The 15,875-nt window shown below is 29.3% G+C and overlaps 1 protein-coding gene across 1 annotated transcript in view; it reads right to left on the bottom strand.

Moving 5' to 3' along the window:
* Positions 1-13,634: 13,634 nt before the first annotated feature.
* Positions 13,635-15,875, bottom strand: part of LOC105624750 (fringe glycosyltransferase) — a 128,055-nt gene continuing 125,814 nt past the window's right edge. Inside the window, exon 9 of the mRNA XM_012206104.1 lies at positions 13,635-13,692. Within this exon, the coding sequence (XP_012061494.1) occupies positions 13,635-13,692 (58 nt within the window). The remainder of the gene's footprint in view (positions 13,693-15,875) is intronic.

Raw genomic sequence — 15,875 nt, 5'->3', positions numbered from 1 at the left:
ACACGCGATGCTCATAGGAGAAGTAGTCGATTATCCCATGTCGACACTGCACTTGTACTTTTCTTGATGCACTCTCCATAAATTTAAGGAAAATCGTAAAGTTAAACGTGACACTTGCCTACACAGATTCCGCTAAACATCCTTGCCTCCATCAAAAACGTATTCCAAACCTTGATCAATTCTAGAGCGAGGAAAGTCCTACCAATAATTAACAAAAATCTATTCCAATTCCCCAAAGAAATTTCATCAATTTCGAACCTTTATCAAAAAAGATTCCTATATAAATCGCGGTTTTTTCAGGTTTCAGTCAGATTTTTCTCAGATTTTTTTCGAGAGTTGTAAAAGTCAGTGTTCTCGAGAAATTTTTGTAAACTCTACAAGCTCCTAAAATAAATTCCTAAAATAAAATCAGAAAATAAAATAAGGATAGTCAATGGACTTGTAAAAACTTCGGGACTGCCAGTCAGTCTTTCGACTTCTCAGTAGCAATACATTTCGAACACAAACGGACATTTTTCGAGTCAGTTTCCTCATGTTCACACATAGTGAATTATGATTCAAGGCCGACTCCTCGAAACGTCATAGCAGTCTGTACCGACCATTTTAGTGCGTGAGCGTCTCTCCAGACGTTGCCAAAATCGAGATTCAGGACGAATGCATAAACGCCTCTAGGCTTTCTGTCGAAAGCGGTTCAGGACATTCGTATCGTCTCCAGGCGTTGCCGCTGACTCAAAACTCATAAACAATTAAAGTGCGAATAATTCTTACTTAAGACTCACAAACAATTAAGTGCGGATAATTCTTCGCACAAGCAATTGACTTAACGATGAATGCGAATTATAGACATCGTTGTTCACTTGTGATCACAATTTGTCTAATTAAACTATCTCCTAACTGTATATATAAAAAGAATAAACTATCTACGAACTAAACGAAACTACGAATGCGGATATTAAATCGTCCCATCGACACACACAACATTAAAGCAATGCCAGTAATATTAACTCTAGGCTGTCACGTGATATGGACTGATGATTAAAACGATATCTTTTCAACGCTTGAAAAGGGGATTTGTGGCACCGTCTAAAATCGATTCCAAGTCTATACTACAAGTACTACAGGTACAGATACTTGCACAGGAGGCAAGCATTAGTGTTAGTTCGACAGCCGTCAAAAATTGACGTTAGGTTACTGTGACTCAGATGTGATAGCATCGTTTTTATAAAAAAAACTATAAATGTGTTGTTTTCGTGAAAAAAAGTAAGGTAATTTTAAAGAATAGATTTTTTTCTTTACAGTTATAATAAACTAAACTTCTAGTTACTTCTGTTACGCTCCGATTTTTTATTTTCGCCAGGGACATGATGGTATAATCTACGCACACACAGATGTTTTTCTCGCAAATGTTTTTTCCCAAAGTGATAAGGCAGAAAACAATATTGATGACGATTCATCAGAAAATGAGGACAATGTCTGTGACATCTGTAAATACTGAGAGCGAGACTTTTGAATCAGACAATGAAGATGCTGAAATATCGACGTAAAATCAACACATTGTTGAGTTGCGTGATCGAAAGAGGTCGTAAACGATTCTAAGGTTTCAGATGGAGCACAAATAGAGCTTCAGGTAAGAAAAAATAATAAATTTCCAAAATCATTGGACAATAACTCCATAACATTTTCAAAAATAAACTGAATTTAATTTCTAGATATCACAAGATTAACATATAATTTAGCACAAAAAGAAGCATGTTGTTGAATACTATTAGCAATATCTTGAACAGTATAGTATAATTCTAAACCTTTATTACTTGATTCACATATCCCGTGAACTTCAAAATCTACCAAACCTAAAATTATATCTTAAATATCGAAAAATCTAAGAATCTTAAAAATCATATTACCCAACCTATCTATTAGGGGAAAGTGGGGGAACTGTGCGGATAATTGTGCGCATCCAGATTTGATACTTTTCCAATAGATGAAGACATCTGTGGTGAAATTTTTAGGCGGAAGGTCCTCTTAAGATATAATATATAACTATAAAAGATACGACATAAATACGTTGCTAACTAGAGAAACACAAAAAAGTTACATCTTTTCTTGTTATTTTAGCAGTCAGAAAATAAGATAAATTGATATTTTTAATTTATTTGATTAAAGTTGCACACGTTATTAAAGTATGTTATTATGTGCGTCTTTTGAACTATTATTTATTAAGTTTGGTTAAAAAATATTGAAATAATCGTATTTCATATCGAGTCAGATCGCGGCGGGCAATTATGCGCAAACGTTTTGAAGTGCGCACAATTACTCTTTCATATACTATATGATTAGCACTAATTTTTTCGTTTTTTCTTTGCATTATTATTTTATTTTGCCATTTTATTTTGCTAAAGTCTATGTGTATTATTATTATTATATTATAGTTTTGTATTTTTGCTTAATATATGTAATATATATGTAATATATATTTAAAAAATGTAAATAATAAGGCTCGATAAATTATAAATTTAGTATAACAAAAGAGGGCTACGAGCCAAAAAATTATATTATTTCATTAATACTTATAAAAAGACATATTGAAGAAAAATTTGACAAATTATTCAATGTAAATAATAAACAAAAAGATCTCTTTTGTTATACTAAATTTATATGTTTAAAATATATTTAATATATATTTATATGCAATGTAATAAATATATTTTCTGATTTCTTTGTCAACGTTCCATAATTCATTCATTTTCTACGACTTTAGCTTTGCGCATAATTATCCAACCCATGCGCACAATTATCCGACGCGCGAGAAATTTTTTCGCTTTTCCGTTTCTTCCTTTTTACCAAATACAATTCTATTGAATGAAAATCTGTTCGATACATAATAGAAAAATGTTTATAATTTCTATTCCATACTTATACCATACTTATATTTTGAACTTGGAAAATCATTCCAGGACAATAAATTTCCCTTAAGTGCGCACAATTCACTCACTTTCCCTTATTACACAAGAACAAAACAAATAGATAAAATCAAGTCAACATCTGAAAGTATTAAAAGAAAACCAGGAAGATAAAGCATCTTTTTCAAATTTTATTGTTAATTATAACTTTATATTTTTTTTTTTTTAGGAAAAATACTGTTAAGGTAAATGTCCCAGTGATTGAATGATTAAGAATACATATCCATTTATTAATATTTTCAATATATAAAAAATATTCTTGAGAATTTCTATTTATCGTATAAATTGATATTTTTACTATTTAAAAAGCATATATACAATTGTTTTTATTGATTTTATTATACAGAAATATAATAAAATTTTTAATTATGTAAAAGTTCTAGTATTTAAACAATCAAAACGTACTTGTCCTAATGGTTGAACGAAGCTGAAGTGTTTGAACATTATGAAGTTATAACTATAAAAATGATTTTAAATGACCTTTTTATAAGCAATATATTTAAAATTTTTATTTTTTTAGTTTATTTTTAGCTTATAATAGTAAAATCTATTGCATATTTTGATAAAACACGTATAAAATTTAATTTTTACATATTAAAAAACCAAGTTAATATTCTCTAATAACATAAGTAACATAAGAACATTGTAATTGATAATATTTCTTATTTTCCGCATTTTTCTTTTGCATCTTTCTTCCGCTTTTTTTGTTTGTTCTTTTTTAATAATTTTTTTTAATTCATTTTCGAATCTTTACCTTTAATTTGCGTTTTTATAGACCTCTGTACGATTTTTTTTCACTGAATTATTCAATGATGAAGTAAAAACGATCTTTTTTGTTTGATCTTTCACCGTTGAATTCAACATTATCAATGGTGAAAAAAAAATCGTACAAAGGTTTATAAAAACATAAATTAAAAGTAAAGACTGTTTCGAATTCACTCTTTCGAAAACTAATAAATCCCATTTGTGTGCAATTTTTAATTTTTGGCGCCATGGAACTTCGCAAATTTCGTAAAAAATTTTGAGATTTTATACATCTTCATTTATGTAATTTCACAATATCAGTACGATCGTTTTTTAAAGTATTGGTCTGAAAAGTAGAGATTTCAAGTTTAAAATCTTTTTTTGAACGACTTGCTACGATGATTTTTTACTGAGTTATTGCTATTTGAAGATATTAAAAATTTGACTAAAATTGGCCCATTTTTTTTTGCCTGTGTAGTTATTACCAAACATGTATATTAACATTTCTATAAAAATAAACATTTAAAAAAAGAAAAATTTGTAACAATACACTGAAATGATTTGAAGGAATTTCTGTAAATTTAATTATTTCCAAATATGAGAAAAATTCGAAAGATAGTACATAGTTACATGTATCACTTTTTAGAAATATTATGTTTTTATTATTTATGAATTTTTTTCTTAATAATTTTAATGTTAGATGTATAATTATTATTTTTTTTATAATAATATTTATTTACATTCTGTATATCTAAAATAAAGTAATTGAACACATAATTAGTTTATAAATGTAAAACATAAAAATATCACCATTTAAAATAACATTATAAAAGGAATATTTATAACAATATTACATATTTTAGAAATTGTGTTCTTAAATGTGTATAGTGAGGCATAAATAAAGATACTTAAATATTTTGATAAAAAGTTATATATAAGACAATTTTCCGAATAAAAGTTTAGTCTGAATTAAGATAAATAAAATCAATTTTCGAAGAATTCAATGTTTTCAGATCATCGAAATAAAAAACATCTCGTAAAGTACTAATTTGTCTGATAAATGTATCTTAAAATACTTTCATATACAAGATAACGATTAAAGAAATCGTGTTATTAAAAATTCGTATTTTTCCATTTTAATAAATTTCTATTACCTTCATCTAATGTTGAAAAATCAATTTTTTTGCGAAACCTGATTTTATTATTTTGATTTCCTTCAGATATAATTTCTATTTTGTAAAAATTATATTATGAAATATTTTGTTTTCTAATTATTCGAATTAAAATAAGTGCCTCACTTTGTTTATAAGATGACCAAATAAAGAAATGAATGAAAATATCTGGAAAAATAAATAATGTGAAACATGTTTTAGATAAAAATTCTGATTTGGGAAGGGAACGAATAAGGGAAAAATTAATTTGTGATAAATCATTTTTTAAGGTTACAATGTCGCATTTAATTTAACGAAATATAATTTCTTTACATTATATGATTTTTCTTATTATTTTGTATAAAAATATGAACATAATATAAAAGAGAATCAATAATCCAAAACATGATTTATATTTCATTCTTGCATGTATTTTGAAAGTAAGTATGAGGTTGTTAATATTAACTTTCACGTGATGTTGAAGAATTGATTTATTCGAAAATTGATTTTACTATTTCTTATTGCTTCCGTGGTTGTGCATGATTTTTGTTTACATGTTTCACAAAGGTTGAGTTATATCCAAGTATTTTTATTTATTTGTCTTATTTAATATCCTTCAATGTATGTAAAATATCCATGTCTTATATAAGATGAAACATAAAAATGCAGGCCTTTGCATATTTTCGTAAAGACATAAAAATTCGTAAAGACATAAAATAGCAAATGTATATATATATTTTTTATAATCGTAGTTAATGATATAATCGTTAGCAGCACATTGATTAGTTATAATGAATGCGTTTATCGTGGGTTAGCTAGTAATAATAAAATGCCAGAGGCATTTCGTGGGCTGGCTAATAATAACAAAATACCAGAGATGTTTATCATGAGCTGGCTAGTAATAACAAAATGTCAGAAGCGTTTATCGTGGACTGGCTAGTGATAATAAAAAGCCAGAGGCATTAATCCCTTTTTATCGAGTTGGCTACTATTAAATGGCAACAGCATTTATTATAAAAAAATGCTTGCTGTTATAAATATGTAACATTAAATATTACAAGCATGGTATTATATAATTCTTGTAATTGATATATTTAATTTATTTTTAATAATAATGCAATAAGCAGAAGACTGCAGAAACTAGAAATTTTTTTATTTATAAATTATTAACATTTCATTACACTGTTAAAATTACAAAACTATTTATCAATTTAATGTTTTATTAATATCTTATTTTTTTGCAGGAGGAAGAAGTTGAAGATATTGACTGAAGAAAAAAAAAGGATATCTGAAAATACTGAATACGAATCAATCAATGGTCAGGAATCAGTGAAATTACTGACCGACTGGATAAATTCGAAGATCAATATTGAAGATATACAGTGCTCGAAGCCAATACCAATAAATCAGCACGAGCTGTTGGATAAGATTATAAATGAACAAAAATGTATAGATAACTATATTCTTACCATTGAAAAGACAAGCTGTGTAGATGTTGTTGTAGAAGATACAGGCCTTGTAGATACTGATCATATCCAAGAGTATGAGCCTCAAAGTAGTGGCATCATAGATTTTGCTGCTTTCTTTCATAAAAAAACTGCAATATTTCGTAATTATTTGCGTAATTATTTGGGTGGGACTTTGATGATTGAAAATACTCGCCGTATTGGCGAGTTCAAGTTCGCAGTTCTTTTACAAATGCAAATTTGGTAAAAAAAGATGCTAACATTTGATTGGCATCACCCACAGACTCTAAAAATATGGACATCAACACGGCTATTACAGCTGGAATCATCACTACTGGGATTGGTTTTGCTCAAATAGAAGAAGAGGTATTTGCAGCTGCAAATGTATGTCCAAAAAAACTTATATCCAATATCGAAAAATAATATTCGATGAATTTGAAAAAACAGCTATTAAAAGTATGAAAATGGCAGAACAATTTGAAAAGCAACTCGCTTTAGAAAGAAATGAAATCAACAATCGTGCGTATATAATCATTGTAGCGGATGGTAGTTGGGCGAAGAAATCGTATGGCACTGCCTATAATTCACTTTCCGGAGTTGGAATTATAATCGGTTATCGCACAAAGAAAGTTCTCTTTGTTGGCATTCGCAACAAATTTTGCACGATATACCACATGGCAGAACAAAAAAGTCTTAAAGCAAAAAATCATAAAATTACAAAAATTTTGATCGTAATTAGTTCTACCCGCATGCAAAGTGATGCTATTGCAGAAGGATTTAAATGTAAAAGGATTGAAATGCATGAACTGATTTTTAGAACCTTCCCTGCCGATGGCGACAGCAATGTGTATCAGTTTATCATTATAAATAATAATCCGAATCAAGAGTACATGATAACAGTGCGAAAAGTAGAATGCACAAATCATTTGCTTCGAAATTTATGCAAAAAATTAAAAACAGTCACAGAGACGACAGAACTAAAGTTGCATAGAAATCGTAATTTTATATAAATATATTGTGAAAAACAATATTTTAAAAATTAAAAACGAAATATTACGATTAGTAGAATGCAGAAGAGAACAGAGGCAATCTCAGCTGTCATTGTCTAGCTATGACATTACGAAAAGATATAATAATTATTCCTAGCCATATCTTTGGTGAACGCAAACGATGTAAAGAACGTGATCGTATATATAAAAACGTCACTGATACAAATAAGAAAAATTATGTTCCGTATCTGAAATTGTACGGTTTTTACCCCAAAATACAGAATGCAATCACATATTTAAGTGCCGATAGTTTGTTGCTCAATGTAACAAACAATTTAATAGAATCATTTCATTCGGTGATCTGCGCAGAGATTGATGCGCGTATTTTATGGTGTGCGAGATTCTTATAATACAGAATTGTGGCAGCTGTTATTCAGCATAATACGCAACAAGTTCTCACTGAATTTCATAAAAATGTATGTAGTAATGTTCCTTCTACCGAGAATCTGAAAAGGCAACGACAAATAAAAACAGCTCGAACCAGAGAATCTCGCAAAATAGATGGAAAACTCAAGAAATTTAGAAAAAAACGTAGGAACAGATAATTATTACGGATCTTAATCTTGCAAAAGCTAGATATATCTCCTGATATATTCCAACAATTAAAATAAAAGCATATAGAAGAATTGTTGAAAACGGGAAAAATTGGAAAGAAATTGAACGCAATATTAGAAAGCAAAGTGATAGCGAATTATGACTATCATTGAGAAAAGTAATGTTGACAGCTTCTAATTTTGAAATATGTCGTATGAGACCGACAACGTCTTGTGCAATGACTATAAAAAATATCTCTCCTCCAACTGATAAATTGAATTTAACGTTTATTTCAGTCATTTATTCATGTGTCAACAATATGTTCAAACTGTCATAAAACATATCGAAGAATGTTTATATTCGAATCCTATTAATCATAAACATCTTATTACATTCACACGGAACTTATTCGAAAACGTATTCGAGGAAAAAAATTTCTAAGTAAATTTTCTATTCCAAAAATAATAAAATATAATTAAATATATTATATAAGTATGGGAAGTTAACTTATATCATTTTTGAGCAGAATCTCCTCACAATGACCGAATATAAACATTGGAGCGAGTATTCACTCGTTCTTACAATCGGCCGATAGTTAAAGACCCTTCTTTTCAATCTGTAATACTTAACAATATTTAATAATATGAATGCTTTGTAGTATCTATAAGCAATATATTAAAATTCGACATATAGGAATAAAGGATACTTTGGTAATATTTAGATGATGTACAAATCTGAGCTTTAAAAATCTACATATATCCATCCGGATAAGACTTAGCATAATTGACTAATTGAACAAACTTATTGTAAAGTTCGATTCCAAATTATGCTGTCTCGTCCGGATGGACAATCTCACTCGCCCGTACAGTGCAGATTTATAGGCTTTAAAGATGGCTTTAAAAATCCAGGCACACAAACGGCAACAAGACTTTTTTTTTATTTTTGAAGATCCTGTTGGGGATAGCGCGACGGAACGCGCGTTTGCTTCGAGAGTATCATTAAAGTTATCAGATTAATAAACTTTTCAAATTATAAAAATTCTGTTTAATTCAATTTTCACAAAACCCATTCGATGGCATTCTAGTTTGACGATGGAATCATATCTTGGATGTTTCAACAGGAAAGCGAAACTCTCATTGAGACGTTGCTATATGTGGCCTCCGCGGCGGTCATTGCAACGATCTCATCAACCCCAAGTGTTCCAGGCATGAGGTGATGCTGCGTAATGTCACGCACTTCGTAATAGTGCAGTATTCGCGCGATTTAGCAACTACGGTTGCTGTCGATTAATTGAGGACACGCTCTGTCTGTTGGCGAATGGTTCAGCCTTTAGCGGTAAGAAGCGATCGATTGAGTTGGATTCGTCTCGACCTATATATTCTGTAACTCGACTTATTGCAGTCGTTATGAGCATATAATGATTGCATAACGAGTTACAAAAATCCACTGATGAGTCACCCAAAAAGGAGTTGTATAACTCTGGATGCTCATTTCTCTGTATTTATCTACCAGCATCTATGATTCTCGCGTTTAATATGACTTGGTCAGAGCCTAGCTCTAGAAGTTTTTTTCTTTAAACTAGTTCGTGAGGGGTTGGATCCCATCATTTAAATTGTCTAGATTATTAGACAATCGGCAATGGTACCAACTTTTCTCTTATTAGAGACGCTTGTCACGTCTACCTGCTTCTTCAAATAGCTTGTGATACAGCACCACTTATGTCTCATTAGAATAATAATTAGAGCATATGATTGAGTCAATATTAAACGTGATGTAAGCGTAAACCAGAAGTGATGGACACGATACAATTGATTTTATCTTCTTTCGCGTGAGGCTTAACCCTTGTTTGATATTCATCATGTGTTTCGCAAGTACTCGACATGTGGTGTTGATTCCACTGATCGAAATAGCAATTCTATCATGGATATTGTAAACGTGAAATATCATAGTGTAGCGTGAAAGACTTATAAATGATTAGTCCGCGCGCGATTAGTATATTATTCGCAAATGTTTTACGCGAGTGTGCGAGAGGATGTCAACCTAATTCTAAGAGAAGAAGGAGATCTAGAAGAAGCAACCGGTAGAGCAATCTTGCAGTAAATATCATTTTTATGTAACATCAGTATGTTTCTTCTATTTATCTTTGAGTCGGTCTATTTTAATGATTTAAAAAGGATTATTTTAAAATTATTTTGTAAATATGTATTTTTAAAAAAAGGTATAATTATTTTTATAAACATCTAACTAAACATCTAACTAAATTAAAAATTCGCTGCTTATAAAAATTAAATATTTTGAAAATTATAAGATTAAATTAAATTATTTTTAAAAGAACTTTACATTTAGATTAAATATTTTTTTAAAATATTAATTGATTTTTCTGCTCTGTTTTGATTTGAATTTTATATTCTTCTTGAATAGAATCATCGTAGCGACGTTGCAGATGTAACACCGTTGTTGCGCATCGGGTCGGTGAATGATCAATTTTTTTATGAGGTAACGGATATGTGATAATTTCATTAATATATTATATATATCTAGATGCATATATGCATTAATGTAATAAAAATGGATAAATAGATAATATGTACAGCATTCCATACATCCGTTGTCTTAAAATGGATAAGTAATAACAGATTAGGATAAACTTAACTCTAGGTGCACCCTAGGACCCTAGCGAAATTTTCTAAGGTTAGCATTTCTGAAATTGGAAGTAAGAGAGTTAGGACATTGACGTAAAAATGTTTGGGGCTTTCTTAGCATGTAGATGTGGCAGATCAGTGCACCATTTGCCGCTGAACTATCGAATAGTGAATATTTAAAGTGAACTTAGAGTCCCCGAAACCCCAGTGTGTCAAATTTATAACTTTTTCAAGGTGAATACTTTTTCAAATTTGTTTTATGTTTCTAATGTAAGGTATTCATTAAAAATAACATTAGTAATTATACAATTGCAAAATCGGAACCCACGTACAACAATAAAGTTCACCCGAGTAAATTAATAACGTTTTTTATAATTGAAATAAAGAGAATATAGAGACGCGTGCAAAAACACGAAGCGGCACGGAGATTCAAAAGATGCTCCGATCTCATCCCGAAGCGGAGAAGTTTGAGCAGCCGAAAAAGAATGTTTATATACAGCTTCGGAAAGTGATTGACCAGGAGAAACTGATAACGTAACGGATTCGGAGAACAATTCAATGATAATTTCGAATTCGATGAGCCAGAAGCTCCTAAAGAGACGCAAAACGAACATATGCTTGCCAAAAATAATCTACGGCAAGAACCGATACAAATGGACAACAATAGTGAAAGTAGGGAATGACATTTAATGGAACGTCTAGTAATTCATTTACCTGGAGGGAAAGACATTGCTACCACAGTCACTAATCCTGTAGAATCGTGGTCGTTACTGATGACCGATGAAATACTAGATATTTGTTGATTTGTAATGTATACAAATGCAGAAATAGCATTGAAACGCGGAAATATCCAAGAATAATCGTACACGCACGATGTAAATTTATGTGAATTGAAAGTGTTTATTTGGCTTTTGTATTTTGCTGATGTGCACGATGCTAGTTATAACAAATAATTGTGGAGCATTCCTTGTCGATTTATCAAGCAACAATATCGCGTAATAGATTTGTGTTTTTACTAACGACGATTAGATTTATTGATAAAACAACTCGTGTTGAACGTAGGCAAGTCGACAAATTAGCACCGATTCGCAAAATCTCAAATGTTTGGTAAACAATATTATACCTCATCTCAGAAATGTACGATCGACAAGCAAGTTGCTCAGTTTTCGAGAACGTTGTACTTTTCATATTTGCGCTCTAAATCCGATAAATGTGGAATTTAAATAGTTAAATAGTTATAGTGATGAACGATGCAGAAATTTCATATATGATAAATGCATTGCCATATGTACGTCCCGTATCAAACCAAGAACCATTTGAATCAATCCCTAGTTATTATGTTCGTACTCTTTCGGAGCCAATTTACGGTAACAACAGAAACATAACATGTGACAATTGGTTTACTTCAATTAAAATTGCCGAGCAATTAAAAACTTTATATTCTTTGACGCTGGTTGGTACAATTCGAAAAAACCAAACGGAGATTTCAGAAATTTTTAAAATCTCAAAGGAGGCATCTGCGCGATTTGCTTATGCAAACAATCAAGACTATACTCTTTTTGTAAAGCTCTAAAAAATAAAATTGTTTTACTTTTGTCGACATTACATAAATCTGAAACATATGATACTGACACGGGAAAGTCTGAAATGATTGCTTTTTATAATTCCACGAAAGGAGGCACCGACATTTGATCAAATGTGCCACGAATACAGTGTTACACAAGGTTACGCATCGCTGGCCTTTACTTTTTTTTGGCATGCTAGCCAGGTATAAATAGTTATATCTTATATTTACTTAATGCTCAAAACGAACAAAAAAATCGCGCGAACTTCTTGGAGGACTTGGCAATAGATCTTATGAAATCATTTCTGTAGTTGCGTCTGTCCATGAAAACTCTGCGCAGGTCAGTTCGAATTATGTTAGAAATGGTGGCTAAGAGTAGACAGCACCGTCGAAAACATGCAAGTATTAGAGGATATTAAGCTTTCAAAAAAAAGTCGTTGCGGATTTTGTCTCCGGGAGAGAGATAAAAAGACACAGTTTGCACAAATATATAAAATTGTACTCATTGCATAGACAATGTAACAATATTGTCACACATAATATAAATTTTTTGTCACAGATAATATGAATTTTTTTTTCGAATAAATAACATTGTATATGCATTTTCATAAGAATTTGTTTCATTTTTCTATCTGTATTTATATTACTATAATTTTTAAATGTTTTTAAACATTAATAATTTATTACATATATTAGCGGACCAATATACTAATACATTAAAAATCATATAACATTGATTATAACAAAAGTTTCTGATGTAAAAATCAAACATTTTATACTATCCCGCAAATCGTACAAAACATGAAAAATAAAAAATTCTCCATTTTTACTGCTTGCAATTTTGTTGAAAAAATAAAAATATCGGATCGCCAAATTTTTTTTTTATATTTCAATGCTTTTTCAGAATTTTCAAGAAATTTTCAAATCTAAACAAAAAAGATATGATTAAAAAAAGTGTTAAATTTTTTCACGTTTCTAATTTTTGTTTTTCTTTGAACCTATATTTCTCGAAGTTCCTTAATTCTATCGATTTTTACACATTATGGGGCTTGTTCCTTGATTAATTCTCCATCGAAAAAAAATTAATTGAAATATATCCATTTTTACGGTAATAAATATAAATGGAACTCCAGAGTGTACATCTAAGGGGCAAAAAACAAGTGTGTATACCTAGGATTAAAAAATATTTTAGAGTTTTGATTAATTGATTAGAGTTAGATCAATTTCATTAATATGAATCGATCAATAATTTCCTCCTTGGTAAAATCGGACAAACTTGTAAAATATATTAAAGATATGTAAAATATATTAAAAATGAACAAAATATCTTCGAAAATCATCTATTTGAAAAATAAACAAAATATTTTTGAAAATATCTATTCGAAAATATCTTGTTATTAACTCAATTATGCTGCTTACCGTACATCGATCTTCCATTTTTCATTGAAAATAAACATTTTATCCCTAACAGCGAGAGATCAGTGTTTTTCTAGTTTGTTCTTCATTTATCGTATGCGATCTTCATCATCTGTGCGGGCAATAAGGAATATGTGGAAACAGATGACAGTGGATGGATTTGAATCTAAAACAAAATGAAACGAATAGATATATATTAATGAGGATATAAATCTTATTTCAACTTTTTTTATTACAATGTTTTAAAATACAACTATAAATAGAAGCGTTTGTATTTTTAAAATACATTGAGAGATATAAATCTAACTGTAAGCGACAAAATGAAAACTTTTAATAAAAATGTAAAATCATGTAATTTATGGAGATTATTTTTAACACTTATTTATAAAATAATTGCTAATTATGCCAAATAAAATCTACATCGTTGCTATTACATTAACATAATTCTGTCTCATTTAGAATTAGTATCTATTCATATTAATATTAAGCATATTAATTTCTAAAGTCTTTATTCTATTAATAATCCTCTATCATCTGATTGATTATTTAGCATTCGCTGTCTGTGCACGAGCTACATACTAGTATTCTTTTCAACTGAAATATCAATTACTTTAGTTACAGACGTTTATATTTAACATATACATTACATTGATTTGCGTAGTGTACATTCCAATATTATGTATTAAGCATGTACTTTTGTCATTGGTAATTCTATCATAATGTTGCGCCATCGCATCTTATAATATTCATCAATGTTTATCCAGCTTAAAGCCAATAATATACAAAAAAATATAAATAATAAAATATAAGTAATAAGCAAATCAACATTTTGAATTTGCTATTTCTTACGTTACTGTCTTCTCTATTCTGAATAGCTGATTACTGCTTATGCCTTATATTTTTCTGTGTGTCATTAACTGTTGTTGTCATTAACATGTTTCAAACTATACATAAAAAAACTTAAACAAGACGTAAGCAAATGAACATTTTAAATTTACTTATGTCTACGTTATTTTTTAAAACAGAGTAAAGAAATAATCATTTAACTTTAAAAAATAATTGCTATACGAACGCATGCAGTTTGCTAAAAATAATCATGTAATTTTGGAAATATAATTTTTATAAGCATCGAATTTTTTGTACCATTATTTAATTAGAGATAATACAATTATATGTTCTCTAAAATAATTATATATATTTTTTTAAATAATTACCTATATATTCTCTAAAGATCTTAGCAAAAATAAATTTGTATAAAATTTTAAAGTAATTTAAATAATACCTTAAAATTGTAAACAAATTAATTTTTGTTAAGATCTTCTTTAGAGACTACATATATAATTATTTTAGAAAATATACATAATTATTTTATCCAAATTTTGAACTTTCCTTTTATCTAAATTAGATAAAAGGAGAATTAAAAATTATTTACAAATTTTATACAAATTTACTATTATAGATCTTTAAAAAAAATACATAATTGTTTTAGAGAATATATATAATTATTTTAGAGAATATATAATTATTTTATAGAATTATTTGATAGATTATAAAATTAATTAAATCATTTTATTTAACAATGATTTAAAAATAATTATTTTTAAATCAATGTCAAATTAAATGATTTAAAAATAAGCAAAAAAAGATTAATTTTACACAAGTAAAAAATAATATTTACCGCAAGGTTGCTCCACCGGTGCCTGATGTCTCTTCCAGACCTCCTCCTCCTCTCAGAATATGATTAACATCTCGCACAGGACACTCACGTAAAATACTCGCGAATAATAAAATATAATCGCGCGCGGACTTATAACTTGAGTCCGATAACTTGAATGGCACTCCCGAAACGCGCGACGCGACGAACCGGCTGCGGTTCGTTCATTTTTAAATCGGTGGCGAGAGTATGTTAGCTTCTGTTGGATTTTTACACACAAAGAGAATGATTTTACTCAATATTTAAAAAGTTATCTAGATATATTATATTCAGATATATCCGAAAATTTTTAAATACTTGAGAAAAAAAATGTTCTTTTCGTGTAAATATCCTCTGGGTACCTACTGAGCCCTCTTACTACATCAAGGTCATACCTGTGAGAGGGAAGATAATCTGAAAAATGTAATATATAGCTATTATCTATATTACTATGCAATCGGTTAACTTTTAGAAACGAATATTACGTCTGCAATTCGTCGCGAAATAAAGTTAGAGCAGATAAAAGGGCTGAATCTTTTACTTAGACATAAATGATTAGAGTCTAGAATGAAATAGGTTAGAGATTAATAAAAAAGAAAAATGTTTCTTTTATTACCGATAAATAGTTACGGTTAATTTTTAAACAGATCTTCATA

Source organism: Atta cephalotes, assembly GCF_000143395.1.
Source record: "Atta cephalotes unplaced genomic scaffold scaffold00087, whole genome shotgun sequence".
NCBI classification, from domain to species: Eukaryota; Metazoa; Arthropoda; class Insecta; order Hymenoptera; family Formicidae; genus Atta; species Atta cephalotes.
Note: the sequence above shows the minus strand (reverse complement) of the source record. Positions and strands in the feature narration are given on the sequence as shown.